The 27,107-nt window shown below is 38.1% G+C and overlaps 1 protein-coding gene across 2 annotated transcripts; it reads left to right on the top strand.

Annotated features, from left to right (window-relative positions):
- The first annotated feature begins 232 nt into the window (after nt 1–232).
- Nucleotides 233–26,529, top strand: LOC117406834 (cilia- and flagella-associated protein 298-like). 2 transcript variants are annotated; one of them, XM_034011165.3, is made up of 8 exons: nt 233–393; nt 982–1,133; nt 5,543–5,710; nt 19,589–19,656; nt 19,783–19,941; nt 24,858–24,989; nt 25,380–25,475; nt 25,957–26,529. In XM_034011165.3, the coding sequence occupies exons 2-8, from the start codon at nt 995–997 to the stop codon at nt 26,065–26,067; spliced, it is 873 nt and encodes a 290-aa protein (XP_033867056.3). In that variant the 5' UTR covers nt 233–393; nt 982–994; the 3' UTR covers nt 26,068–26,529. The 2 variants fall into 2 exon arrangements, with proteins under 2 accessions (XP_033867056.3, XP_058884707.1); XM_059028724.1 differs by lacking the exon at nt 5,543–5,710.
- The last annotated feature ends 578 nt before the right edge of the window (nt 26,530–27,107 follow it).

Genomic DNA, 27,107 nt, shown 5'->3' with positions numbered 1-27,107 from the left:
CAAATGGGGTATTCAAATCTAAATGAACAAAGGGGTGTTTGGTCTGGTTCCTATAAGATAAAATTACTTGAATTCATATAATAAGCGAAATCGTCCTTACCTGAGGGGATAGCTGATGCTATACAATGAGTTTGTGTTTCCTCTGGAATAATTCGAATGCAATGTTCCTGCCATTCTGATCAGCCACCATAGATGGCAGCAGTGCAGAAAAGCCGTCATGAAACACAATCTGCAGTGGCAAAGACCTTCTCTTTGTTGATGGTTGCAGTGGACAGGAAGCATGCAATCTCGTCCCGGTTTTTAGGAGTTTAGTCTCTGTGCTTGCTGGCGCAGTACTGGTTATGTGGACATCAGAAGGCAGTTGAAAGCATCGTTTTTTGAATAGTTTAAAAGGTACTGTAAAATGAAATAATTCTGGTTTCTTTGAGAATTTAATTATTTATATTTCAGGACATTAGATGTGTAAATTACCGTCATGCTGATTAAAGTTAAGTTACTAACAGATATATTAAGAAATGTACCTAAGTTGTATTCTATCACCATGGCAACCGACTTTTCTGGAGAGTTCGTAGTAGCTTAAACTCTCACAGACAACATTGCTTTCTATAAATTACTTATTTACACTATTTTTAATTGCACGTTTTCAAGTTTGTTTTATTGCCGACATTATTTGTGTTAAAAAAAGGGTTGCTAATCAATGGTTTTCAGAGGAACGTTGGAAACCCGACTTGTAACATGTTTAATGTGGTTTAATACATGTTTAATGTGGTCAGTAATTCTACAAAACAGAAATGTAAGAGTTACAAGCTAGTTTCAGTGGGGGATAATCAAATGTAACTATCTGTGGAAGTTTAAACAAACTGGCAGGCTGCTTTTCTGAACTGTGGAATAATGTACTTTTGTAGTAGATAGACCAATGAATCATATTTGTATATTAAAGTATTATCCAATGAGAAAATGTTTGCATTTTGACTTGTTAAGCTCCAGTACAACTATGGTGCAACTACATGTAAAGCGTGGGGATGAGAGCCAGTTTCTCTTCACTACAACAGTGGATGTTCCAGTGGAAGAGCTGACCAAGCAAGTTACAGCTGTTTATAATGGGAGGCTAAAGGTGGACAGGATTTGCTCAGGTAAGTTAGATTTAAAAAAAAAAAAAAAAAATCAGATTCAAATATATTATTTAATACTGTAGTGTTGGTGCCTGTTGATGGGCTATTGTGTCAAATAACAAAACGCACAAATAAAAAAGATTTTTTGTTCTGTATAAGAATGAAGACACACTGCAAATACAATTTTAAAAAGGATTAAAACTGATAACAGTATTTTATATACTGATCCAAACTTAGAGGTTATTGGCATGACATTGTATATACTGGACCAAACTTGGAGGGTATTGCCATGACAATTTCAACAGTTAGTCTCTGGCCCTGAATATCAAAGCTTCTCTCCGACCATTTTTGTTACAACTGTACCCTACATTACTTAATCAGACCAAATACATGCTAATTAGAGCACTGTCCAATTAAGTAATTTAGGTGGTTCCGCCTATTTAAAAAAATCATAATGGAGATGGGAACCTATTTCAAACAGGCTCTGTCTGATGTGGGTGCAGTGACTGACTGCCGACAGAGCCCAATGTGCTGCTAGAGATTGCTGTGATTTTAGAGGATGTAAGGGATAATGTATCTGCTATCCCAAAATGAAAAATAAATGAATAAACAAGTATAGAAGTAAATATGTGTGTGTGTGTGTGTGTGTGTGTATAGACACACACACACTGCTGTGCAAAAGTCTTAGACATTTTGCATTTTTGTACTCTGATGCATTATGAGCATCAAGAATTTGCTCGGAAGCCTCCACTTGTGTTTTCTACAATTATAACAACTTTGACTGTTAATAATACAGCTTAGTTTGGTTGAGAATAGCGGATTTCAAGAGTTACCTTCGTACTGGAGATAGATGGATGACACCAGAGCCTTCTGCCCGTTCTGTTGTCAATTCAACGCTTGTCTTCTTTGTATTCCTTAAAGATATTATCTTCAAGTATTGCTCATCCTTGTTAGACAGCTTTTTGGGTCTTCCAGTCCTGGGTTAGTCAATTACAGATGATGTTTATCTGTACTTGTTGATTGTGCTTTGGATACCACACCTTGAAAATCGAGTGATGCGAGCTATTCTCACCCAGCTGTATTAATAACAATCAAAGTTGTTATAATTGTAGAAAACACTAGTGGAGGCTTTGAGTAAATTGTTGATGCTCATAATGCATCAGAGTAGAAAATGCGAAATGTCTACAACTTTTGCACAGCAGTGTGTGTGTGTGTGTGTGTGTGTGTATATATATATATATATATAATCTCTCAGACTTGTAGTCGAGTTTGAGTCGTCAGGGTCAGGATCCGGGTCCGAGTCACTATCATTCGAGTTCCAGTTACAAATCCTTGACCTGGAATCTCGAGTCCGAGTCGCTACCAGGGACGTGCGCAGTGCTACATGGGATACTGAGACCTCTGGCTTTTTTTTTGTAAAGAGAATCCAGGGAGCAGTAGAGTCATTTTTACACATTACATTGCATAAAACTACTTTGTAATATTGGATAGGGATGAAAAGGGGAAATGTTGTCTTTTACATCTGTGTTTTATAAACGTACTACTATTATTTTGCATAGTTTTTAAAGTGTAACTTGCAATGTTACACAGTAATCCACAGCTCCACATGTATTTTTTTTTTTAACCCTTTCATAATAGATGAATCGATGCATCAACTGTTTTGTAGCACGATATATCGATAGTGAAAAATTTGGCATCGCCCCAGCCTTACATAAATATTGTAATGAAAGGACAAACAATTTAATATAAGTCATAGGTTTATTCAGGAACGTCATATAAAGCACCTACACATAAAGAGTCTATGTCTGAGTAAAACGGACAAAACTAAGGTTTCTTTTTACACAACATAGTATTCCATGATGCATGAACAACCACTTAATAATCACATTTAGGATGACACTATGACTCGATAGCACGACGAAAACATAATAGAAAAAAACTGCTTTGTGATAGTGAATCAGAAGTGATGTTCGTTTTTCTGAGACGTCTTTGGCGGGTGGAAAGGGAAGATATTGTTACAGTGTGTGAGCAAACTACATTGAAAATGGATATGTATTTAAAACGTCCTCCTAGTAATTCTGCTAGTTGTGCTGAAGCCACTGACGGTGCCGAGTCCAGTAGCAAGAAGCAAATGAACAGAAAGTTTGATGAAAGTTATACTGATTTTGGTTTTATGGAAATTAGGGATGGCCGACCACAATGCGTTGTATTCTTACAAATCCTATCTAACAAAGAAATGAAACCTGCAAAGTTGAAACGACACCTCACAACAAGGTACCCGGAGTATAAAAATAAATCCAGAGACTTTTTTAATGAAAGAAAGAATAATACAATAAACAAAAAACTCTAGTGACAAACATAATGTCTGTTCTGGAAAAGGCTCTGAAAGCATCCTTCTTAACAGTCTTCTAATTTGTAAAAAGTAAAAAATCCCATACTATTGGAGAAGAACTGATTCTTCCAGCTGCTGTAGAAATGTGCAAAGTGATGGTAAGCGAAGATGCAGCGAAGAAACTGAAGGCCTTGTGAATTTTGTCCAGAAATTTGAATTCACGCCTATTTGCAAAGCTGTGTTCAGAAATGGGTGCAGAACATGACAAATTATTGTTTCATACGGAAGTGCGTTGGTTATCTCGTGGCCGAGTCTTGGAAAGAGTTTTTGAGCTTTGCAATGAGCTGCTGGGTTTTCTTTCTGTGCACAATCCCACTCTTGCCGTGAACTTTTCTGACACGATATGGATCACAAAGCTTGGATACCTCACAGACATTTATAACTTGTTGAATACGCTGAACCTGTCCACACAAGGGGGTAATACAACCATATTTGAGGTGAATGACAGATTTACCTTTCAACTTTGGCAGCGTACTTAAGTTTTTACTTAAAAAATATAAACATGGAGGAATATGATTTGGTTTGGGATCCGTTCTCAACTTTTGTCATTGTGTCGCTTGAGTGGAAAAGCAGAACAGGAGCTGTTCGAACTGCCCTGTGACCGCACGCTGACACTTACGTTTCAGGAACAGGCACCTTGTCAGTTTGGGCCAACTGTTGCTGCGGAGTACCCAGTTTTAGTAACAGAAGCCATGAAAGTGTTGCTACCTTTCCCAACAACATATGTATGTGAGGCATCATTCTCTGCTATGGCAGCTATGAAGACAAAGTTCAGGTCCCGACTGGAAGTGGAGAATGATTTACGAGTTTGCTTGTCAACCATCACACCAAGGACAGACAGACTCTGCAGTAAGAAACAGGCACACCCATCTCACTGACTGTAAGTACTGTATAATCTTTTTCTAAAAGCATCACTAACAGCATGTGTTTATATAATGTACATTTATATACTTTTGTCAATCAGTTTCTCAGTTGGGGGTCCGTGATTAATATTGCATTTGAAAAAGGGTCTGTTAACAAAAATGTTTGAGAATCCCTGATCTACACAACCGAAACATTGTAAATAAGACATTTTGAACAGATATGTGTTTATATACAGACATATTCAATAAAGTGCAACCTCAAAACTAAAAAATTAAATAAACAAATATTGAAAATAAATGAATGTATGTACATACAAAACTGTGCAACTGAAACAACATTTTTTTAAATAAACAGATTTATATTGCCTACATAACAAAATGCATATATGCAACTGAAGCTATGCATTTATACACAGACATATTATAATCAATGACATGAATAAATAAACATTTGAACAGAATGGGCTTCATTTATAGTCGTTTACAAAGTCTTAAGCGCTTGCACAAATCACACAGATCCTGCTTTTCAGCATATGCAGTGCACTTACTGCAGACTCTTTGCACATTTGGCACAGTAAGCCTGGGTAACTGTTGGCACAGACAGTAACCCAGGCTTCTGGCACCAAATGCTCCACAGGCACACACTAGATCAATGCAAGCTTCTAATTCCTCCAAGGGCATTGGCTGGGAATCATCTTGTAGTTGTCGGTGGGCTTCTGCTTCAGTGCAGCGTTGTATGTGGTGAAGCGTATGCATGTCAATCAATAGGTGAAAAGCACTCGATGCGCTCTCATCAGTGTTACGTTTTGCATATGCCTTGGGCCCTTCAACACCAGTATTTTATAGTGTTCTAAACCGTGCCATCAGTGTTTCATTTCATGATGCAAACAACATTTGGGATAAGAGTCGGGTTAAAACAGACGGAGACAGTGAGTTTCGGACTGTTGGAAGACACTTTTGATATTCAGGGCCATTATTTTTAGGTTTCAATGTAGACTTTATCAGCATCACCTCAAGCAAAAGCAAATGCATGTTGATGCTGTACTACTGCTCTGCAAAGTAATGCACATACACTATCTGGGGGGACAAAACATGAAAATGATAATGGTTTCTGTGTGTGTAAAAGTGATGTAATGCCACAAAATTGTTTTGTTGCAACTGTTTGAATGGCTTAGAAATGGAGGAGCTGGCAGAACATGGCGTAACCCTCCCTCCGAACATGCAAGGACTGACGGATGAGCAGATTACAGAGCTGAAGTTACGGGATGAGTGGGCACTGAAGTGTGTGCCCAGTGGAGGAGCTGAGTTTAAAAAGGATGAGATTGGAAGAAGGAATGGTCATGGTAAGAAACAGAATGATGTTTTCAGGAACAGTTCCAACACAACACTATTTAATCTATAACTGCCATCCAAACCAAAAGTTTCAGTTAAGGTCTGTGGGCCCCATTTTAAAATGGGATGCAAAGCCACCAGAGTGTGTGTGTGTGTGTGTGTGTGTCATATATATATATATATATATACACACATGCACACACACACACACACAGTGTTTTGCAGAAGTATTCACCCAATACCAATAATGTCACGTTTTGTTGAATTACAAATAATTTATGCACAGTTTTTCAAGCAAACTTTTTTTTATTCAAAGCTGTAGTGGTTAAACTGAACACTGTTATATGAGGAGGAGGTTAAATGTCAGCAAAACTTGCAAAGAAAAATGTACAAAATCAAATTTACTGGTTGCATAAGTATTCAACCCCTTAAGTCAGTACTTGGTAGAAGCACCTTTTGCAGCAATTACTTCTGTGAGTCTTTTTGGATAGGTCTCCAATAGCTTTGCACAGTAGGATGGTGAAATTTTTGCTCATTCTTCACAGGAAAATTCGCTGATGGACTGCAATCGTCAAGTCTCGCCATACATTTTTGATTGGATTCAAGTCAGGACTTTGACTGGGCCACTGAAGAACATTAACCCTTTGCAGTCCATTTATTAACTGCGCGTCAGGCACGCCAGGTCTAATTAATTTTCACACGCGCAGTTAATTTTATACGCGCTGTTTAAAAGTATTTTTTTTCACAGTCAAACGGGTTTAAATGGCCCTGCATATCAACAAAGCACTCACTAGGCATCTCCAGCCCCGCCCCACCCTTTCGTTTGCTATAGCGTTCACCTATGTAAGAAATAAATAATAATAATAATAATAGTCGTACATTTTTTTTTTTTTCCGACTTGTCTCGGCTCCTGTCGCTCCCACTCGGCAATTGAATGGTTTTCTCTGCTTTTTCCGGAGAAAAAACGACTAAACACCCGTTTATTGCGTTGCTATAATGATGTCGGACCCAGTCCGACAAAGGACCTGTGAGGAATAATTGCAATGTCGGACCCAGTCCGACAATGGACCGCAAAGGGTTAATTATATTCTTGTTCAACCACTCCAGTGTGGCTTTGGCTTTGTGCTTCAGGTCATTGCCCTGCTGAAATGTGAATTTCCTCCCAGTTTCAGAGTCTTGGCTGACTCAAACAGGTTTTCCTCAAGGATTTGCCTGTACTTTGCACCATCCATTCTCCCCTCTATCCTGACAAGCTTCCCAGTCCCTGCTGAAGAGAAGCATCCCCATAACATGATGCTACCACCGCCATGCTTGACAGTTGGGATGGTGTTTACTAGGTGATGTGCAGTGTTGGGCTTTCGCCAGATGTAACGCTGGGAATTTAGACCGAAAAGTTCAATTTTTGTCTCGTCTGACCACAACACATTTTTCCACGTCTGCAGTGTCATCTGCAGGGCAGCAGTGTGGAGTAGTGGTTAGGGCTCTAGACTCTTGACTGGAAGGCCGTGGGTTCAATCCCAGGTAGGGGACACTGCTGCTGTACCCTTGAGCAAGGTACGTTACCTAGATTGCTCCAATAAAAATCCAACTGTATAAATGGGTAATTGTATTTAAAAATAATGTGTAAAAAAAAAAAACTACTTGTATGTAAAAATAATATATCTTGTAACAATTTTAAGTCATCCTGGATAAGGGCGTCTGCTAAGAAATAAATACTAATAATAATAATAATAATAATAATAATAATAATAATAATAATAATAATAATAATAATAAATAATAATAATACATGATTTTTCGCAAACTCCATACGTGCTTTAAGATGAGGCTTTTTGAGTAATGGCTTCTTTCTTGCCACCCGTCCATACAGGCCAGCTTTGTGTAGGGATCGGCTTATTGTTGATGTGTGAACACTGACTTCCATCTCAGACACAGAACTTTACAGATCTCTCAAGGTCATTGTTGGCTTCAGAGTGACATCCCGAACCAGTTTCCTGCTTGCCCGGCTGCTCAGTTTGGGAGGGCGACCTGATCTGGGTAGTGTCTGGGTGGTACGATGCATCTTCCACTTCTTAATGATGGACTTCACTGTGCTGAGAGGGATAATCAGCGCCTTTGAAATTTTCTTGTACCCTTCTCCTGCTCTGTGCCTATCTACCACTTTATCCCTGACTTGTTTCGAAAGCTCTTTGGTCATCACGGTTAGTTTGTTGGATCACTTTATATACCTGAGGGAAATTATCTTCAAGTTAAACCACTTTGAGTACACGCAAGCTGAAACCATTTCACTAATTTTGTGACCTTTCAAACAAATCATTTGCACCTGAGCTGATTTAGGGATGCAGTAGCAAAGGGATTGAATACTTATGCAACTGAGAATCTGTTTTTCCCTGTAAATCTTAATTATTTGTATTCTATATGCATCTCTTTAACTTTATCAATGTGAAGTAGTTTGTGTAGATTCTACATGTAAAGTCTAATTTTGAAAGCGTCGTGGAGGGTGCCATCAAAATGTGAAAAATTTGCAGGGGGTTTACTTCTGCAAACCACTGTGTGTGTATATATATAGTTTTATTCTTTGGTTTTCATATTTGGTGGTGTGACATGAATTTGAGTAAATACGGTTTGTGTGTAATATATATATATATATATATATATATATATATATATATATATATATATATATATAAAATACACATAAATAATTAGGGTTGTCACTGGATTTGATTGGTTAATTTATGGTCATTAGTTAATCGGTGCACATTTTAAAATAAAGGTAATAGTCTTAAAGCGGGTCCTGCACAGTAATACTTTTAAAAAAAATAAATAAATAAAAAATAAATAAATAAATAAATATACTAGACATTAATAGAATAGGAAAAATAGATTGAACACCCTTAAACCACCTGTCAATAGTCTCTGTCTGTCATGTGACTGGTTAACATCTGTCCGCCTCGACCCTTTTCAAGGGAACGTCTTTCTCCCCTACACTCTTCACAAGAGAAAATGGCTGAACGCCAATTCTGTGAATTAACAGAAAATGAATTACAAAATATACTACAAAATAAAGATACAACAAACACTAAAATAGTGATTAACACTAGAACCGCCGGATTTTCAAACTACCTAGAACTGCCACGTGGGTCACTGTGTCCCATACATTTTTAAACTGCTTCGTTATGAAAATTAAAGACATGCTATCGGATACAACTGAAAAGTTTTATTCATGAACATCATATCTAACATTTGCATCACAGACGCACTGTATTTAAATGGAAAGTTAAACATAAATGCTTTATTTTTAAACTGAGCGCATTCATCATGACTACAAACACTGAAAAAATATAATAAAATACATTTCAGGGGCTCCCGAGTGGCGCATCTGGTAAAGGCGCTCCACGTGGAGTGCAGGGTGCGCTCTATAGCCTGAACGTCGCCGGTTTGAGTCCAGGCTATTCCACAACCGACCGTGGACGGGAGCTCCCAGGGGGCGGCGCACAATTAGCCGAGTGTCGCCCGGGGTGGGGGGGTTGGGGGGTTTAGGTTTGCCAGGGTGTCCTCGGCTCACTGCACCCCAGCGACCCCTGTAGTTTGGCCAGGCGCCTGCGGGCTTGCCCTCCCGAGTCAGCGCAGGGGTGGTAGCGGTGAGCTGAGCCTAAAAAATAATTGGCCATTCCAAATTGGGAGAAAATAAGAAAATAAATTATTTTTATATATATATATATATATATATATATATATATATATATAAAATATTTATTCACAATTTTGTGCACCTACATTACCTTTTCCTTTTGGAGTTTGCACCTTATATATATACAGGGCTTGAATTTCAGCACAGGATAGTGGGAATTGCACATTTTCCAAGTTGCTCCCGCATATCTGCAACTTTCAATGCAGGGAAAATCCTGCACAGATATTTTAAGCTACTGTATTTTTCACCCAGTTTAGAATGCCTGAAACGCTACAACAATCTCTAAGGAAGTGGGTGACAGTGATGAAAACACTGTGAGCCGCATTCTGAGTAGTTCTGGTTAAAATAAATAAATAAAAGTAGTGGTGGATATTTTAAGTTCTGCGAGACTGAATTCTGTAGTACGTGATTCTCAGCCGCTATCTTTATGGATTATAGAAACTCAGTACACTGCAGTAAGTAAACAGTTGCAGTTAATTAGGTATACAGTTTATTTAAATATAAATTAGTCTCTAGGCTCCCTGTTTAAGAACATCCAAATGTTAATAACTGAGACATACCATAATAGTTTTGTGGGATCATGTAGAACTCGGATTACCTTAGACAATAACCGACATTCACACAGCGTGTCAGAAATATAAAACAGTAGTTTATTTAAGAATAAAAAGGGGTGCACAACTAATCTAATATTACAGAAAGGAAAGGCTATTGGTTAGAGATATGCGTCAGGTGTACAGTTCATTGATTCCATAGTCAAACGATTACAACGACCATAACATCATTAGCATACATGGTTAATATACTAATATTAAATATGGCTTCTCACACAAAGTGTCTACTTTGCATTAGTATTTCCAATACCCGTTTCTCGTTGTAATCGATCATGTCAATGTGCACGAGAACTAATTAAACTTCCCATTCAGAACGGAATCCAACATTCCAGTACCTATTTTAGCAAATTAGCTTTACTGTGTTAATTTAGTTTAGATGGTGATGTACCAAACTAATAATTTGTTATCAACCTCAATTGATTATTTATTCAAATTAACTCAGAAATGGGACAGTGATCAAATTCTCTGCATTTACGAGGCAACTCCTTTGAGTTGCACATTTCAATAAACAAAATGCATTTCAGTAGTTCGGTACAAAACACCAATCACACAAATTTGAATTAAACTATTTATTGAAGAAATGCGAGGTATGCGATAGCTGTGGAAGAAATAATAATACATTATTTCCGTAGAAAACATTAATTTGGCATCAAACCTTACTTGGTTTAAGGACTCACGTCTGTCCGTGAGAAAGAGGCAGAGACCCCAAAAGAACAAGCAGGTCTCAATGCCACAAGTAGGAGTATTAGCTCACTAAAGGACTAGCCCTGAACAGGGTTACCGATACTAAGAGCATATCTTCGAAAAAACATTTTTAAGATCTACTATGTTTGTCCTGATGTAACCTTGATAAGCCCCAGAAGACCAACAACCTAGCTGCTTAATAATGCAGTCTGGAACTCCGTGACAAGAAGCTGAAGAAGCTGCCCCGATCCTGAATGAATGACCGGAGAACTGCTTGGCTGAGAATCTGGCTCTGGAAAGGATCTGGTGAAGGTGGAAAATAAACCAATGCCAAGTAACGACAGCTCTGTTTTCATTAATGAACAAAGGGTCGGTAGCTGTGGCACCCTGAGAAAGGCGGAGTTGAAGAAAAGAGAGAAGAGATTCATAGGGGCTTACATGGGATTTTAATTTAAACAGATAAATTAGGGATCCCTTTCCTTCCTGATCAGTTTTACTTCTTTTGAGCAAAAAGGTAAGTGCATCAGAAGAGAGTATGGACAAGTCGGAAATGCACGGGTGGATCTGAGGGTTAAATTTTATAAGAGTTTGCTGTAAACTGAGCACCTCAGAAACCCCAAAAAAGCTAGGAGGTATAGAGCTTCAAGAGTTTTGTCTAAAAACTGAGATGAGTAACCGGAACGAATAAAGAAGATGCACTGGGAAAGTATGTCAAAAGTGATAGGTGGGCAGGTTTAGGGGGAAGGCGATTCTGACCTTTTGAAGCCCTTTCAAAATTAATGAAATCTGAGAGTTGCCAAGTGTCAAACTAGGAGAACCAAATATGAGTTTGTGAAAAAACTGGATACCAGCAATTGATACTTTGATAGAAGAGACTCGTATAGCTCTGCTTTGAAGGGAAATAATGAAGGATGAAACTACCTGAATTGAAAAAGAAGGAAAGAAATATTAAATACAGAATGGAAATTTTTAAAACAATTCCAAGCTGACCAGTACGTCTGCAGGGTGCGGGGAGCAATACCGAGAAGAGCTGTCTCTTGAGCTTGCAGAACCAGAGGATGCAGAGGATGGTTCACAGGAATATCAGGTCTGAATAGGGAGGAACTGCGGTTGGCAGCAGGTCGGCTTCTGGAGCAAGCGATCTGAATTTCTGAAATTGTAAACGAGAGAGTCAGCAATTAGGTTTAGGTGGCCCGGAATGTGTTGGGCTCCGAGAATGAACTGGTGGCAGACAAATAACCAGGTAATTCTTCTGAATATTTTCATTAAAAGGGAAGAAGATGAGCAACCTTTATTTATGGTTTGGACTGTAGCTAAATTATCTGAGTGTATGAGGATAGACTTTTTGGCCCAAGTGGACCCCCAAAGAAATACGGCTACGGCCACCGGATACATTTCATACAATGACGAGGACAAGGGAATGGCGCTGAATTCTTCGGGCCATGTAGCCGAAAACCATTTCCCCTTGTAGTATCCTCCGAAGCCTAGGGAAGGAGCTTCATCTGTAAAGAGTTGAATGTCTTCGGGGAGCAGGAGGCAGTCATCTTAGAAAAAAGTAATTCCATTCCATTCTTTCAGCAAGAGTGCCCAAAGGCAGAGATCCTCGCGGCAGAAAGAGTCTAGACATATAACATCATTGAGAGAATCAACAGATGGGACTAATTGTAGAAGATAGGATATGAAATCTCTTCCTTGAGGAATTATCCGCATGGCTTAATTCAGATGGCCTAGTAGGGACAGGAGATCATGTTTGGTAGGAGGAGGACCTACACGGAAAGTAGAAATGATAGATATGATGCGATCTATTTTTTCCTGAGGTAGTGAAGCTGAAAAAGATTGAGAGTCCAGAGTGATGCCTAGAAACCTCAATGGAAGTGAGTGGTCCCAAAGTTTTTTCTGATGCTAGGGGGACACCTAGATCTGAAAACACAGATCTGAGAATGGGGATGTTCTGGGCAGGAGGAGCGTGAGGAAAATCAGTGAGGAGAACGTCACCCAGGAGATGCAGCAGGAAGGGAATGCAGTAGTTGTTTAGAAGAATCCAGCACAGGGCTTCTGACAGAGTGTTAAAAATCTTGGGGCTGCTCCTACAGCTGAAAGTCAGACGAACCGAAAAAACTAAATTGGGACACCACTGTACTCCAAAGAGGTGCCATAGAGCAGGATCTATAGGCATGATTTTAAATGCATTTGAGATGTCAGCCTTGGACAACCATGCATTTCTCCTGGTGACTTTAATTAATGAAATTGCATGGTCAATTGTTGCATATTGTAGTGAAAAATCTTCATGGGGAATTTAAACTGTTGATGCTTGGAGTAGAGGAGTTATGAGGTGCAGAAAGGTCAATTATCAGTCTCTTTTTGCCAGAATATTTTCTAATTGCAATGCCAATGGGGTTAATGCGAAATACGGGAAAAGGAGGCGATTCAAAGGGGCCTATCATGAATTGATTTTCTAACTCAGTAAGGGTGCAGATGGAGTGAGAGGTGGAGTTACATGTGGAGCATGCCAACAGCCTGAGACCAGTGAAAAAACGAGAATATAAATCTTGATCCAAGGCTCCCCAGTAAATCCTTTGGTTCCATTGCTGGAGACGAGCAGCGACTTTTGCAGAAAAGGCTTTGTGGTATTCAAAGAAGTGTGATCCTCCAAATTAACAGAAAGGTCTAGAATAATTGACATGTAATCATCCAGCTCACTGCGCCAGTCAGGATAGAATTCACAGATGATATCTCTAAAATGACTGAAAGCTAGGATAAATTCAGAAATGGTGAGAGTTTTGAATAAGCGGGGGTCAGATGTTTTGAGGGTAACTGAACGATTTGTGCACTGAACCACCCTGGTACTGGCTGAATCTGGGGTGTTTGTAAGGAGGGAAACCAAATTAATATCTGCACCTGCTAAAATCTGGTGGCGCAGGGAAAGCGAGACTTGCTTGGGGCTGAAGATCAGGGAGTTTTCAGGAGGAGGCAACGCAACAGCATTGCTTAAAGATAAAATGGAACTTGCTGAGGGAGGAAGTATTGGTTATTAAGAAACTATTAAGAGGTGGTTATTAAGAAACTGGACAGCTGAGAGAGAGAGAGAGAGAGAGAGAGAGAGAGAGAGAATAGTTGTACGAATATTTTTTGACATGTGGATACAAAAATCAGATGTTCGTATTCGCTAGAAATGACAAAAATATCTTGCACTTATTTATAGCCTCACCAGAAGTTGCGCAACAGTTTAAAAAATGGCAAATGAAAAAGAGCTCTGTGTGATAGGTGTGATTTAATATATATTAAAAAAAAAAAACACGGGATCAACACAGCAGCTCCAGCCTCTGTTTAAAAGTTTTAGACAGCAAAAAGTAAACAAACCAATTATGTGCACACATGTATAGTGATTGCTATGGAAAGCCATCTGGATCAAAAAATCGTTGTGCTGCTTTAGAGCAAGTCAGACTCTCATGGGACAGACAAAAGACAATGCCTCGCTTAAACAGTGCCCAACTTGCTGGAAATGTTGTGTAGTGATTTTTATATAGATTGTATATATTATATATTTTTGTTGCAACTTTATGTGGAATGTAAGAAACGAGAACCAAAACGATGAGGTTTTTTCCCCTTCGTTTTACAATGCCATTTTCACATTCGTTTAATTTAAAGTTAAATTTGAGCTTTCCTTTGCTTGTTCAGCTACAGAAAGGCACAAGTAAACCTCATGTTATTACTTTATGAAAACGTGTCTATGGCCACTGTTTACTGTGAAGAAACGGCAATGGCAAGGAATTAAAAAAAGAAATAAAATGCAGTGTCAACTTTATGTACTATTTATTTCAGGAATAAACAAAACAACGTTTAACTTGAACTGCTATTTGGCATCCTTTGTTTTGTAGTTAATTCACTGGGGGTAAAGTAAGGCCTACACAAAGTATTCTTCACCCCTGGGATATTCTTTGTACATCTTGCTATAAAATAAAGGCACACACAGGGACTACGCCCCCCTGCTCCTGCTGCTATGCTGTCTCTGCCTGTGTTTTGAGCAATATAACAGATTTTATTACTTTTTGAAAATGAATGAATATCCAAACGAGACAAAGTCGAGTGCCTCCAACCCCTGAGAAGTCTGTATATTCGACATAAATGGACACACTTAAGGGCCTTATTGCATTTATAATCCAGATAGAACTGTGGGTTTGAACTACACAATTACTCAATTATAATATACTCAATTAAGCTGAGTAAATTATTTTAATTGAAACATGCAAAAATAAGTTATTTTTCATATTGTATACATTGCCATTGAAAAGATACACCAGGGGTGGAGTTGAGACGGCACTGAGTTATTATTTTTTTCCTCTCAGTGCAGACACTGTTTGAGCAGAACAGATGGGAGGAATAAAAATAAATTCAACACTGTCTTGGATTTCAGTAATTTTTCAAGGTCTGTGTCAGAGGGGTGGATAATGTGCAGACGTGTCTGTCTTTTTGTGTTTTATTGTAGCCTTTACAAACCGCTAAAAATACATTATTTGAAGTGATGAAGTCGGGGTGCGTGTGTATTGACAGATTCCCCAGTTTTGTTTTCATTTAGACAGCAGTTTATTCCAAGTCTAATGTAGCTTGAAATGTTATATTCTTCTCTTTGGGTGTTTCTTATATTTCTATAAATATTAAAGATTTTCCTAAGATGTGCATCTTCCACAGGTAAGACAATTTGTTTTTTGTTTCAGCCAGTCCTGAAAGATAGCATATTTTATTTTTTTTTTGTATTTTTTTTTCCGTTTTGCTATCTTCCAGTTCATGTAGTTGTTCTTCATTCAGACCAGCATGTCTACTTACTACTTTTGGGATTTTCTTTCTGGTAACTGGTAACTCAGTTTTATAGTTACTGTACATCTGTAACTGTAAACTAGCGCAGTGATTTCAAATATGTGACAAGGCTCCAACTGCCCGTATCCATTCACATGGAGTACCAACTGAACCTTTTAGAGAAAAACCCTAAACTATAAAACCGGATGGCTAAGCCGTTTACCGGCATAAATTGTGATGTCTTATGCAGTGAGGTGTTAATTCTTATACTTGGTAGATGTTCCACGAAGCAGTCCGCTAACAGCATTTTGTTTCTCCAATGTACAGTTTGTCACACTTCACACAACCAATGCAGTATACTATTCCATTATGGTGCAAGTAAAAGTCTCATGAATAGTAAATGAAGATTTTGCCCCTTTTAATTCGTGTGGTGGTGTTGATATATTTACAAGTAGCACAGCATTACCAGTTGCATGGAAATGAGCCTTTAAAATTGTCACAACTAGGTTGCATGTTACTATGGACTAAATATTCTGTTAGATTCTTGTCTCTCTTAGAAGACATCAGTGGTGGATTATTGAAAATAGGAGCTGTAGAGGGATCTTGTTGGAGAGTACTAAAATGTGTCTGTATGATATGATGGATTTTTGTGTTCACAGGATGATAGGCAATACATTATTAGTATTTTATGTGTTGCTTTTGTACAAAGCATCCTTTCTGTTTATCTTAGGTAGTAACTGAGCTTCTTTAATGGCTGTGGCTGGAAAACAGTTTCTGAAAAATGCACAGATTTTAATTTGTTTTCTTTAAAAAATCACTGTCATGCAAATCTCAGTCTGCAAATGCATCTCAGTCTGCAGACTGAGAGTCTGTTTCTTTGCAGAAAATGGTAGTGTTGGTAGTATAGTTAGAAGCAGTGATGGTGATGTCTAAGAATTATATATATTTAGAGATGTTTCATGTATACCGCAGTGCTTGATGGAACTGGTCAAATCATTTAATTCTTAATTAGTTTTAACTGAGATGCCGAATATGTCATCAATGTATCTAAGATATATAAGAGGTGTATTTTCACTGTACTTTATTTTCAATCTATCCTATAAAAAGAGGGCTCCATTTTAGTTCCCATGCTGACACCTCTTGTTTAGAAAAATCTCCATAAAGGAAAAACCATTCAAAGAAAGGACAAGTTTCAGAAGAACATTGGTTGCAGGTTCTTTTATTGTCCGTATATCAAGGAAGTGCTTAAGTGCTTGTAAACCATCACTGTTATGGATAACTGTGTAGAGGCTTTTGATGTCCATTGTGAAGAGAATGAGATTTTCATTATTTCTGTGTAGGCAAAATTATCCAGTATTTGCAGAAAATGGTTGGAGTCTTTGACATAAGTAGGTAGAGATTCTACAAATGGTCTGAAAGTAACATCAAGGAACTTTGAAATGATTTCCGTGTGGCAGGAGCATGCTGTAACAATGGGCCGACCAGGATTGGGAGGCTTGTGAATTTTGGCTATAGCGAGGGTTTTACACAATTAAATTAGATGCAGATGTTGGTAGTAAGTTATTAGAGATGGCAGTTATGATGGTAGATGTGATTGTTTGTTCTTTTGAAGCTGTTGAGTAAGATCATTTGAGACTCAGATGTAGTGTCAGAAAGTTGTTTTATTACTACTTCTATTTAAAGATAATTACTCCAAACTACAATTGTTAAAACTTTTTGTTTTAATTAATATACTTGCAGATCTGGATTTTATTAACGGGTGATGTAGTCTTCTTCCTTTCTGTACAACCTCAGAATTACAAACCCCTTGGGAATGGAGGTTGTTCGTAACTCTGAAAATTAGTTTCAATGGTTTTAATAAATGTACACCTGCTATCTACACCGTCAATCTGAAGAATAATACAAGGCTACAGCACAGTAATGTAATACTCATTGTTATGGTTCTAAAGTCTGTAAAACCGTACTATAAACAGAAAAAGGTTACATTGAAGTTGAAATCGTAACTGTAGCAAAAACACAGAATTAAACATCCAGGAAAACCTGGGTTAACATTGTGCTTGTTTTTAAACAAAATGTATTCGTGCAGCTTGCTCAATCATTCAGCCTCCTTTGGCTTGGGGGGGGGGGGGGGGGCTGTGCTTTGTTTAAAACTAAAATGCTCCGAGAAAAATTGCCTGTACTTGCTTTGAAATCTGCCTCCCCTTTCTGAATACATTTGTTCGTACAGTAATATTGCCTTCCCCATGACCAGCACGCCGCTTATGTAGGCGCGCCTATCTGGTTGCATTGCACGCATGATTTGAGTGATTTGCATACTTCGGGTTGAAAGGGAGGGTTCGGTAGACCGGTCAGTTTGTAACTCTGGAGTTCTATTGTGTACGTGTACGTACGTGTGTGTGTGTGTGTGTGCTTGGCTGGTGGAGAATCATACTCTCCACTTGGTAGGATAGATGTGTGTATATAATGAGAGAGGGCATTACCAGGTATTAGGGACAGTTTGCTATTACAACCAAACTGGTCAATAATGCCCAATGTGGAGGGTCTTATTGCTTTTATACTTCAATGTTACAGCACAATTAATGAAATAGTTACAATAAATAAATAATTTAGTTCCGTTTTTGTATGTATCTTTACACATAAGCACTCTAAAGTAATCATTCTACAAAATATAGCCCTCCATTATAACAACGTTGTCTATGAGCAGCTCTATAAAATTAGTGTAAAACACATTTTTGCCATTATGTTCGTCTGGTTCGTGGATAAAGATAGATACTGGAAGATTCTTCGGACGTTTCATTATATATTTCTCCAGTGACTTCATGGGGCACTTTGGATCATCAGGGCACATACATTTTACCCTTTTTGAATGACCCCTGCATGTTTTATTGCAGTACAGACTTAAGTGCAGTGGGGCAGCAGCTCAGTCGGTGCCTTCCACTTTCGACAGGTGATAAGAGACTGTGTCTTTAGAGGCACGTATTCTACCACCAAGTCAGTGATTTGCTAATTTAACAAAACAATGCAGCGCAAGTTCACTCTTATTTGGGGTATGCAGTAACTACATCCTTCCATTTTAACTGTAATGTTACTTTGAAGTACTGTACAAAAACTTGGTCTTACAATAAAAACTTCCCTTTCCTTATTTTCCAACTGAAAAACAATCCAACAATGTCTTTCACAGCCATTTAGTCCTGCCTTAAAGGGTATATAAGGACTTGTTTTATTTTATTGTTACATGTTCCCATGTGTTGCTACAAATGTTTAAGTAAGGGGTGCGTATTTTAATTTTTTTAATTTTTTTTTTTACATTTTGACCACTTTTTTTAAACATTTAAATTGCATTCCACTGCCTCCAAGATGGCTTCATATGGACCTAGTGGACCACTCAAACTACATTACCCATCACCCTCATGCTCACATATGTAACTGAGATGGATTTACCAGTGAGCAGGAGGATGATGTGAAATGTAGTTCTGAGAAATACATGAGGCCATTTTGGAGCTATAATAGAAACAGCCAGAGTTCACTGCAATTTAAAAGTGAAAAAAAATTGTCAAGATATAAGAAAAAATAATTCAAACAATATCCACCCCTTACTTTTCAAAGAGAGTTTGTTCAGCTATATAAACAATAACCGTATTTTCCCTTTTAGTTCTGTTGTTGTTAATCTATATTTAATACTTACCTGGGGGAGAGCAGAGGGCTTTTTCGCCAGCGTGTATTCATGCTGGTGACCTGTTACACGTATGTGTTGAGAGGCGCGCACGCCGCACACACTCAGCTTTCTACACGGGAGTCATGATTTTATACCTACCTGTTATACGTAGTGGTGGTTTCTCCTGAAAGGTGGAGTTTAATGTGGGTGATGGCTTTAAAAGTCCATCCTGTGTTCAGTCTGGTGAGGGAGTTTAAGCCTTTCGGTCGCTTATTGCTGATCTCAATACCAAAGAGCTCTTATTAAGAGTTTAACTCAGTTATGTGAGCTGCTTATTTATTTATTTTCTTTATTTATTTTTTGCTGTTGTGAGTATATAAAGTGCATCTGCTTTATGAAAATACTGATGTTGGAAACAAATATAACATTCCTTTTTTCTCTCTCTCAACAGCTCCAAATGAAAAAATGAAGCAAGTTTTACAAAAAACAATCGAGGAAGCAAAGTCATTAATTTCCAAGGTATATTTTTGATGCTTAAGCCTAACATTCAGACATGTTCTTCATCAATGTCTGTGTCCACAAGTGGGCAGCAGCGTGCTCAGCTATAAAAGTGAAGACATCAAACTTTGCTTCTTGTTCCTTCAGAAACAAGTTCAGGCTAATGTGTGTGTTACACTGGAGATGGTGAAAGAAGCGCTTGACCAGCTGCGTGGAGCTGTTATGATTGTCTATCCCATGGGACTGCCTCCTCATGACCCAATCAGGCTAGAGTTTGAAGATCGAGAAGATCTGTCGGGGACACAGGTACAGTAACCTTGACTGTTTTCGAAGGCATTTTAATTATTTATTTGTATTTATGTATTTATTTACAGTTGCCATTCTTTTGCTGATCACAGAGGTCCCAGGGTTCTATGTTGGCCTTTTAATGTGCCTCAGTTCACCTGTGAGCAGACCACTTTTTCTAGCTCCAGTATTTAATGGTCACCATGTGATAAGTGAGAATTAAAGAGCATTGGTTGTATTGCCATAAAGAACAAGCTACAAAAGCATGTTTGTCAAGTCTCAAGGTTTACCCGTTTACTCTCAATTTTTATTATTTTATTATTTATTTCTTAGCAGACGCCCTTTTCCAGGGCGAGTTACAGTCGTAAACAAATACATTTCAAGAATCACAGTACAAGTAATAATACAAAGTTTTTTTTATTTTTTGCGAGGCTGCGAAACCCTTTATACATGATACAGTGGTAAATCCAATACAACTGCCCAAGCGTATTTCATTTTTTTTGGGGGGGGGGGGGGTCACCATGAAGAGGTGTACATTACCATTATATATTCCTGTAGCTGCTATGCAAACTCCACCCTTACTCCAATGATAGAATTTGAGAACAATTCTATTGCCTTATATAATTGTTCTCAAACTGCTACAAAACTAGCAAGCCACTTTTATTTTCCCCCCTTTTTAAACTCTGGGTTTGCGTTTCCCTTAATTGGGATTATCTTTTTTTTTTTTTTTTTTTTTTTTTTTTTAAATTTTGTCGTTGCCAATTATTTTCTCCCAATTTAGAATGGCTAATTATATTTTTAAGATCAGCTCACCGCTACCACCCCTGCGCTGACTCGGGAGCGGCGAAGACGAACACACACTATCCTCTGAAGCGTGCGCCGTCAGCCAACCGCTTTTTTTCACACTGCAGACTCACCATGCAGCCACCCAAGAGCTACAGCGTCGGAGGACAACGCAGTTCTCGGGCAGCTTACAGGCAAGCCCGCAGGCACCCGGCCAGACTACAGGGGTCGCTGGTGCGCGGTGAGCTGAGGACACCCTGGTCGACCTAATCCTCCCTCCCCCCGGGCGATGCTCGGCCAATTGTGCGCCGCCCCCTGGGAGCTCCCATCCAAGGTTGGCTGTGAAATAGCCTGGACTTGAACCGGCGACGTCCAGGCTATAGAACGCATCCTGCACTCCACGTGGAGCGCCTTTACTGGATGCGTGTGACAAAGAGAGAGTGAACTCTTGTTTTAGATCTCCCTTCCGAGGTGAGGGCACTGGGGAGGAGGAGCAGGCGGAGCCGCGGTGCGCAACGTCACAGACCCGGTCGGGAAGCGCGGTGGCAATCACGCATTAACTGACGGTGGTTGCCCTCGCTGACCAATGGGGACGGGACGGGGCGTACAAAAGGGGGCGTGGCCCGGGGTTCTGTTCCTTCTGGCAAGGTACAGTGCGTGTGAGAGAGAGAGAGAAAGAGAAATGAGCAGAGAAACAAGCAGAGAAACAGAGGAAGAGAATTGGATAACGGGTTTTCTTTGCTACTGTGGATTTGTGTGCTAACCCTTCTACTCTGTATTTTTAGAGCACTAACGGGACGCTCCGGGAGTACGCCGTAGGAGCGACAACCCGGAAGTGCTGGGTTTATTACCCCCCGTGTTTTTCGGATTACAAAAGGAAGACGGATTGTTTTTGTTGTTTGTTTATTTTGGGACTGCAACCTTTTTTCCCTTTGTTTGGTCGGGTTACACATTGCTGTGGATCCCGGCATTATTATTATTATTATTGTTTTGTCGGGTTACACATTGCTGTGGATCCCGGCGTTATTATTATTGTTTTGTCGGGTTACACATTGCTGTGGATCCCGGCGTTATTATTATTATTATTGTTTTGTCGGGTTACACATTGCTGTGGATCCCGGCGTTATTATTATTATTATTATTGTTTTGTCGGGTTACACATTGCTGTGTATCCCGGCGTTATTATTATTATTATTGTTTTGTCGGGTTACACATTGCTGTGTATCCCGGCGTTATTATTATTATTATTATTATTATTATTATTATTGTTGTTTTGTAGGGTTACACATTGCTGTGTATCCCGGCGTTATTATTATTGTTTTGTCGGGTTACACATTGCTGTGGATCCCGGCGTTATTATTATTATTATTATTATTATTGTTTTGTAGGGTTACACATTGCTGTGTATCCCGGCGTTATTATTATTGTTTTGTCGGGTTACACATTGCTGTGGATCCCGGCGTTATTATTATTATTATTATTATTGTTTTGTAGGGTTACACATTGCTGTGGATCCCGGCGTTATTATTATTGTTTTGTAGGGTTACACATTGCTGTGGATCCCGGCGTTATTATTATTATTATTGTTTTGTCGGGTTACACATTGCTGTGGATCCCGGCGTTATTATTATTATTATTATTATTGTTTTGTAGGGTTACACATTGCTGTGGATCCCGGCGTTATTATTATTATTATTGTTTTGTCGGGTTACACATTGCTGTGGATCCCGGCGTTATTATTATTATTATTATTATTGTTTTGTCGGGTTACACATTGCTGTGGATCCCGGCGTTATTATTATTGTTTTGTAGGGTTACACATTGCTGTGTATCCCGGCGTTATTATTATTATTATTATTATTATTATTATTATTATTGTTTTGTTGGGTTACACATTGCTGTGGATCCCGGCGTTATTATTATTATTATTGTTTTGTCGGGTTACACATTGCTGTGGATCCCGGCGTTATTATTATTATTATTGTTTTGTTGGGTTACACATTGCTGTGGATCCCGGCGTTATTATTATTATTATTGTTTTGTCGGGTTACACATTGCTGTGTATCCCGGCGTTATTATTATTGTTTTGTAGGGTTACACATTGCTGTGGATCCCGGCGTTGTTATTATTATTATTATTGTTTTGTCGGGTTACACATTGCTGTGTATCCCGGCGTTATTATTATTGTTTTGTCGGGTTACACATTGCTGTGGATCCCGGCGTTATTATTATTATTGTTTTGTTGGGTTACACATTGCTGTGTATCCCGGCGTTATTATTATTATTATTGTTTTGTCGGGTTACACATTGCTGTGGATCCCGGCGTTATTATTATTATTATTGTTTTGTCGGGTTACACATTGCTGTGGATCCCGGCGTTATTATTATTATTATTATTATTGTTTTGTCGGGTTACACATTGCTGAGTATCCCGGCGTTATTATTATTATTATTGTTTTGTCGGGTTACACATTGCTGTGTATCCCGGCGTTATTATTATTGTTTTGTCGGGTTACACATTGCTGTGTATCCCGGCGTTATTATTATTATTATTATTATTGTTTTGTAGGGTTACACTTTGCTGTGGATCCCGGCGTTATTATTATTATTATTGTTTTGTCGGGTTACACATTGCTGTGTATCCCGGCGTTATTATTATTGTTTTGTCGGGTTACACATTGCTGTGTATCCCGGCGTTATTATTATTATTATTATTATTGTTTTGTCGGGTTACACATTGCTGAGTATCCCGGCGTTATTATTATTATTATTGTTTTGTCGGGTTACACATTGCTGTGGATCCCGGCGTTATTATTATTGTTTTGTCGGGTTACACATTGCTGTGTATCCCGGCGTTGTTATTATTATTATTGTTGTTTTGTCGGGTTACACATTGCTGTGGATCCCGGCGTTATTATTATTATTGTTGTTTTGTCGGGTTACACATTGCTGTGTATCCCGGCGTTATTATTATTATTATTATTATTATTATTATTGTTGTTTTGTAGGGTTACACATTGCTGTGTATCCCGGCGTTATTATTGTTTTGTAGGGTTACACATTGCTGTGGATCCCGGCGTTATTATTATTATTATTGTTTTGTCGGGTTACACATTGCTGTGGATCCCGGCGTTATTATTATTATTATTGTTTTGTCGGGTTACACATTGCTGTGGATCCCGGCGTTATTATTATTATTATTGTTTTGTCGGGTTACACATTGCTGTGTATCCCGGCGTTATTATTATTATTATTATTGTTTTGTAGGGTTACACATTGCTGTGGATCCCGGCGTTATTATTATTATTATTGTTTTGTCGGGTTACACATTGCTGTGTATCCCGGCGTTATTATTATTATTATTGTTTTGTCGGGTTACACATTGCTGTGTATCCCGGCGTTATTATTATTATTATTGTTTTGTCGGGTTACACATTGCTGTGTATCCCGGCGTTATTATTATTATTATTGTTTTGTCGGGTTACACATTGCTGTGTATCCCGGCGTTATTATTATTATTATTGTTTTGTCGGGTTACACATTGCTGTGGATCCCGGCGTTATTATTGTTGGTTTTCTGTGAAGAAATAAAACCAAGGCGCTTAATTGCATAAAGGACTGGAGTCTCTTATTTTTACACCACATTACGCCTATCCTGTCACAATGCGCCACTCAGGAGCCCCGGGATATGTCCTTTTATCACAATTATTTTGCTTATTGGGAATTGGTCATAAAGCTGATATATTTAAAAAAAAAAATTAAAACATTGTGTTACATTTACACTTGGAATCAGTAACACCTGAATTATCAGATTAATTTCATTAAACTTTCCAAACATATCGGTCAATTAAAAAAAAAAAGTTTGGTGCAATCAAAGCATGTCTCACAGCAAAGTGATTGCTGACTGGTGGTGTTAGTCAAACACCACTACAAAGATATTTCTGACCAAATGCACCAGTTTCATTATTGAAATTGAGGATCTTGCAGAATATGCATCAACCCTCCCTCCAAACATGCATGGTCCAACAGATAAGGTTAAGCGTCGATTTCCTCCAAAACATTTTTTTAATTGTCTATACAATCGTTGAAGGTGATAGTGAACTTTGGGTTTCAATTTGAAGCACTGATTTACGTTGTGTATTTCTTACATTGCAGGCAGCTTTGCAGTTGATTGCAGATTCAGAGGCTCAGTTGTGGTGGGCAGCAAAGGAGTTGCATCAAGGGAAGAAACTAACAGAATATGTGGGCAAAAATGAGAAAACTAAAATTATTGTAAAGATACAAAAGGTGAGTAGTAAAATGTAGTGCTCTGTTGAAGGGTTAGTTAAGAAGGTTGAGATCTGATAAAGCTGTGGTTGCCATGAGTTTTATACAATTAATACAGCATTATTTCTCTCAGTATATGGTCCTAAGTGATTATAAATAAGGTTTTAGGTTTTTACTGTTAAGCCCTTAAAACACACCCAGAAGAAACATTTGATTTACTTGTTGTAAATTGCAGACATATTTTCTCAAAACTACAGACTGCTCTAGTAGTATTCTATAGTTATCCATGGTTGTATTTATGCAAAGTAGTTTTTCATCTGCAAAACCTGCTTTAAAAAAAAAAGGAATATAACGTGACTGCTCTTACATTATACTAAAGAACATAAGTTATACTTGTTTTTCATAACCAAGCGAGGGCAAGGGGCACCAGCTCGTGAGCCAGTAATCAGCCCTGAGGACCAGAAGCAGATGATGATGTATTACTCCAGGCGTGAGGAGGAACTTAAGGTACATATCTATCTCTCCTAAAAAAAAAAAAACCATGGTGATGACACACTGTTTATTTCTTTAGTTAACCTGCTTTTGCACTTTTTCAATGTATTATCAAAGACTGCTACTTATTATTTGTATAATGTCCAACACTGTATTCATTACCTGCTAGATAATTGACTGTGGTGTCACTTGAGTCCTGAGCTTAATGCTATTATAAAATGAATATATATATATATATATATATATATATATATATATATATATATATATATTTTTATATAAATACATGTTTTAAGGTTATATTTTGGACTGAATCGCTTATGGCTGTTTTAATTCAAGTCAGTTTGTTAAGCAAGTTTCAAGATTCTAAACTCCTGTTGGCTTTAGAGGGCATTTACAGGTGTGACAATGACTGCTCTACTCAGAACCTGATCCATTAGGTGTTTTCATTAGGTTTTAAAGCTCATGATCTAAATACAACTCTTTTGGTTTACAGAAGCTGCAAAAAGCTGATGATGACTCTTACCTTGACTCTGAATGGGCTGACCGACATTCTTTAAAAAAGCAGTTTCAAGGTCTCAGTGATATCAAATGGGGACCAAGATGATTAACGCAAGTTCCTGTGTTCCTGAATTCCAATGATCATTTTTCCCTGTAGACGATACAAGTATCAGTTTTGGCTTTGCTTGTTACCATGGCAGGATGCATTCTTCATATGTGAGATGGTATTGAATGTATTGATATTGGCCTACTGGCTTTTACTCGATAAATGGATTCAGTACACTATGTTCTGGACAATTAAAATGTGAAGAAGCCCTGATCTATGAGCTGCTACTTATTTCTCAGAAACTATCAGATTGGAGCAAATCAATTCAACCCCCCTATTTATATAATAAATGTATGTCAGTATTTTTTTGTAACTTTAAACACATACACTGTTTAGATTTTTGAGGCTTTGGCATTCACTTCTATTAGATTCTGTTTTGAACATACTATTTATTTTAAAATGCAGTATACTCAAATTCATTTTGTAACAATCCTGTTAAGTTAATAAAAGCAATTTTCTTCATTTTGTATTTTGATTTTCTGCCTAAGCATGTATACTCAATGTATACTTGTAACTGCTGTCCTTAGATCCCACATACTGAGGGCGCCAGTCATATTGTCAGCCATACATTTTCAGTTAAATGAATAGGAAAAGAAAATCATGTGGTAAAGTAGTATTTTCTTTAAAATGAGGTCATACTTTAAATAAATAACACAATCGTTTACCTTTGTATCACTTATCCTTTGGGTTGTCATGGTTTGACATTAAGGGTAGGGGGGCTCTACAGTGCCATTAATGTATTATAATAAATGGTATGCTTTATTACATAGCACAAGCAAGAAAATAGCCTTTGTCCACTATATACAAGAATTTATATTCGCAGGGGATGCATATTTACTTTTTATTACAGAATGGCATGTATTATGAATCGTGACATTATAAATCATCTTGCTTAAAAGAATAGGACACAGTATTCCCATGTGTACTTGGAAGAACCCACACTAATTCTTTTTTTTTTTTTTTTAAATAATTTAGTCATTGCTAATTAGTTTTTATTATTTTCTCTCCAATTTGAAATGCCCAATTATTTTATTATGCTC

Source organism: Acipenser ruthenus, chromosome 8, assembly GCF_902713425.1.
Source record: "Acipenser ruthenus chromosome 8, fAciRut3.2 maternal haplotype, whole genome shotgun sequence".
NCBI classification, from domain to species: Eukaryota; Metazoa; Chordata; class Actinopteri; order Acipenseriformes; family Acipenseridae; genus Acipenser; species Acipenser ruthenus.
Note: the sequence above shows the minus strand (reverse complement) of the source record. Positions and strands in the feature narration are given on the sequence as shown.

Excerpts from the sequence above, each read along its gene's own strand:
- LOC117406834 (XM_034011165.3), top strand. The coding sequence starts at position 995 with ATGGTGCAACTACATGTAAAGCGTGGGGATGAGAGCCAGTTTCTCTTC. Across the intron at positions 1,134-5,542 it reads GGTGGACAGGATTTGCTCAG|AAATGGAGGAGCTGGCAGAA; the intron begins GTAAGTTAGATT and ends TGAATGGCTTAG. Across the intron at positions 5,711-19,588 it reads TGGAAGAAGGAATGGTCATG|CTCCAAATGAAAAAATGAAG; the intron begins GTAAGAAACAGA and ends CTCTCTCAACAG.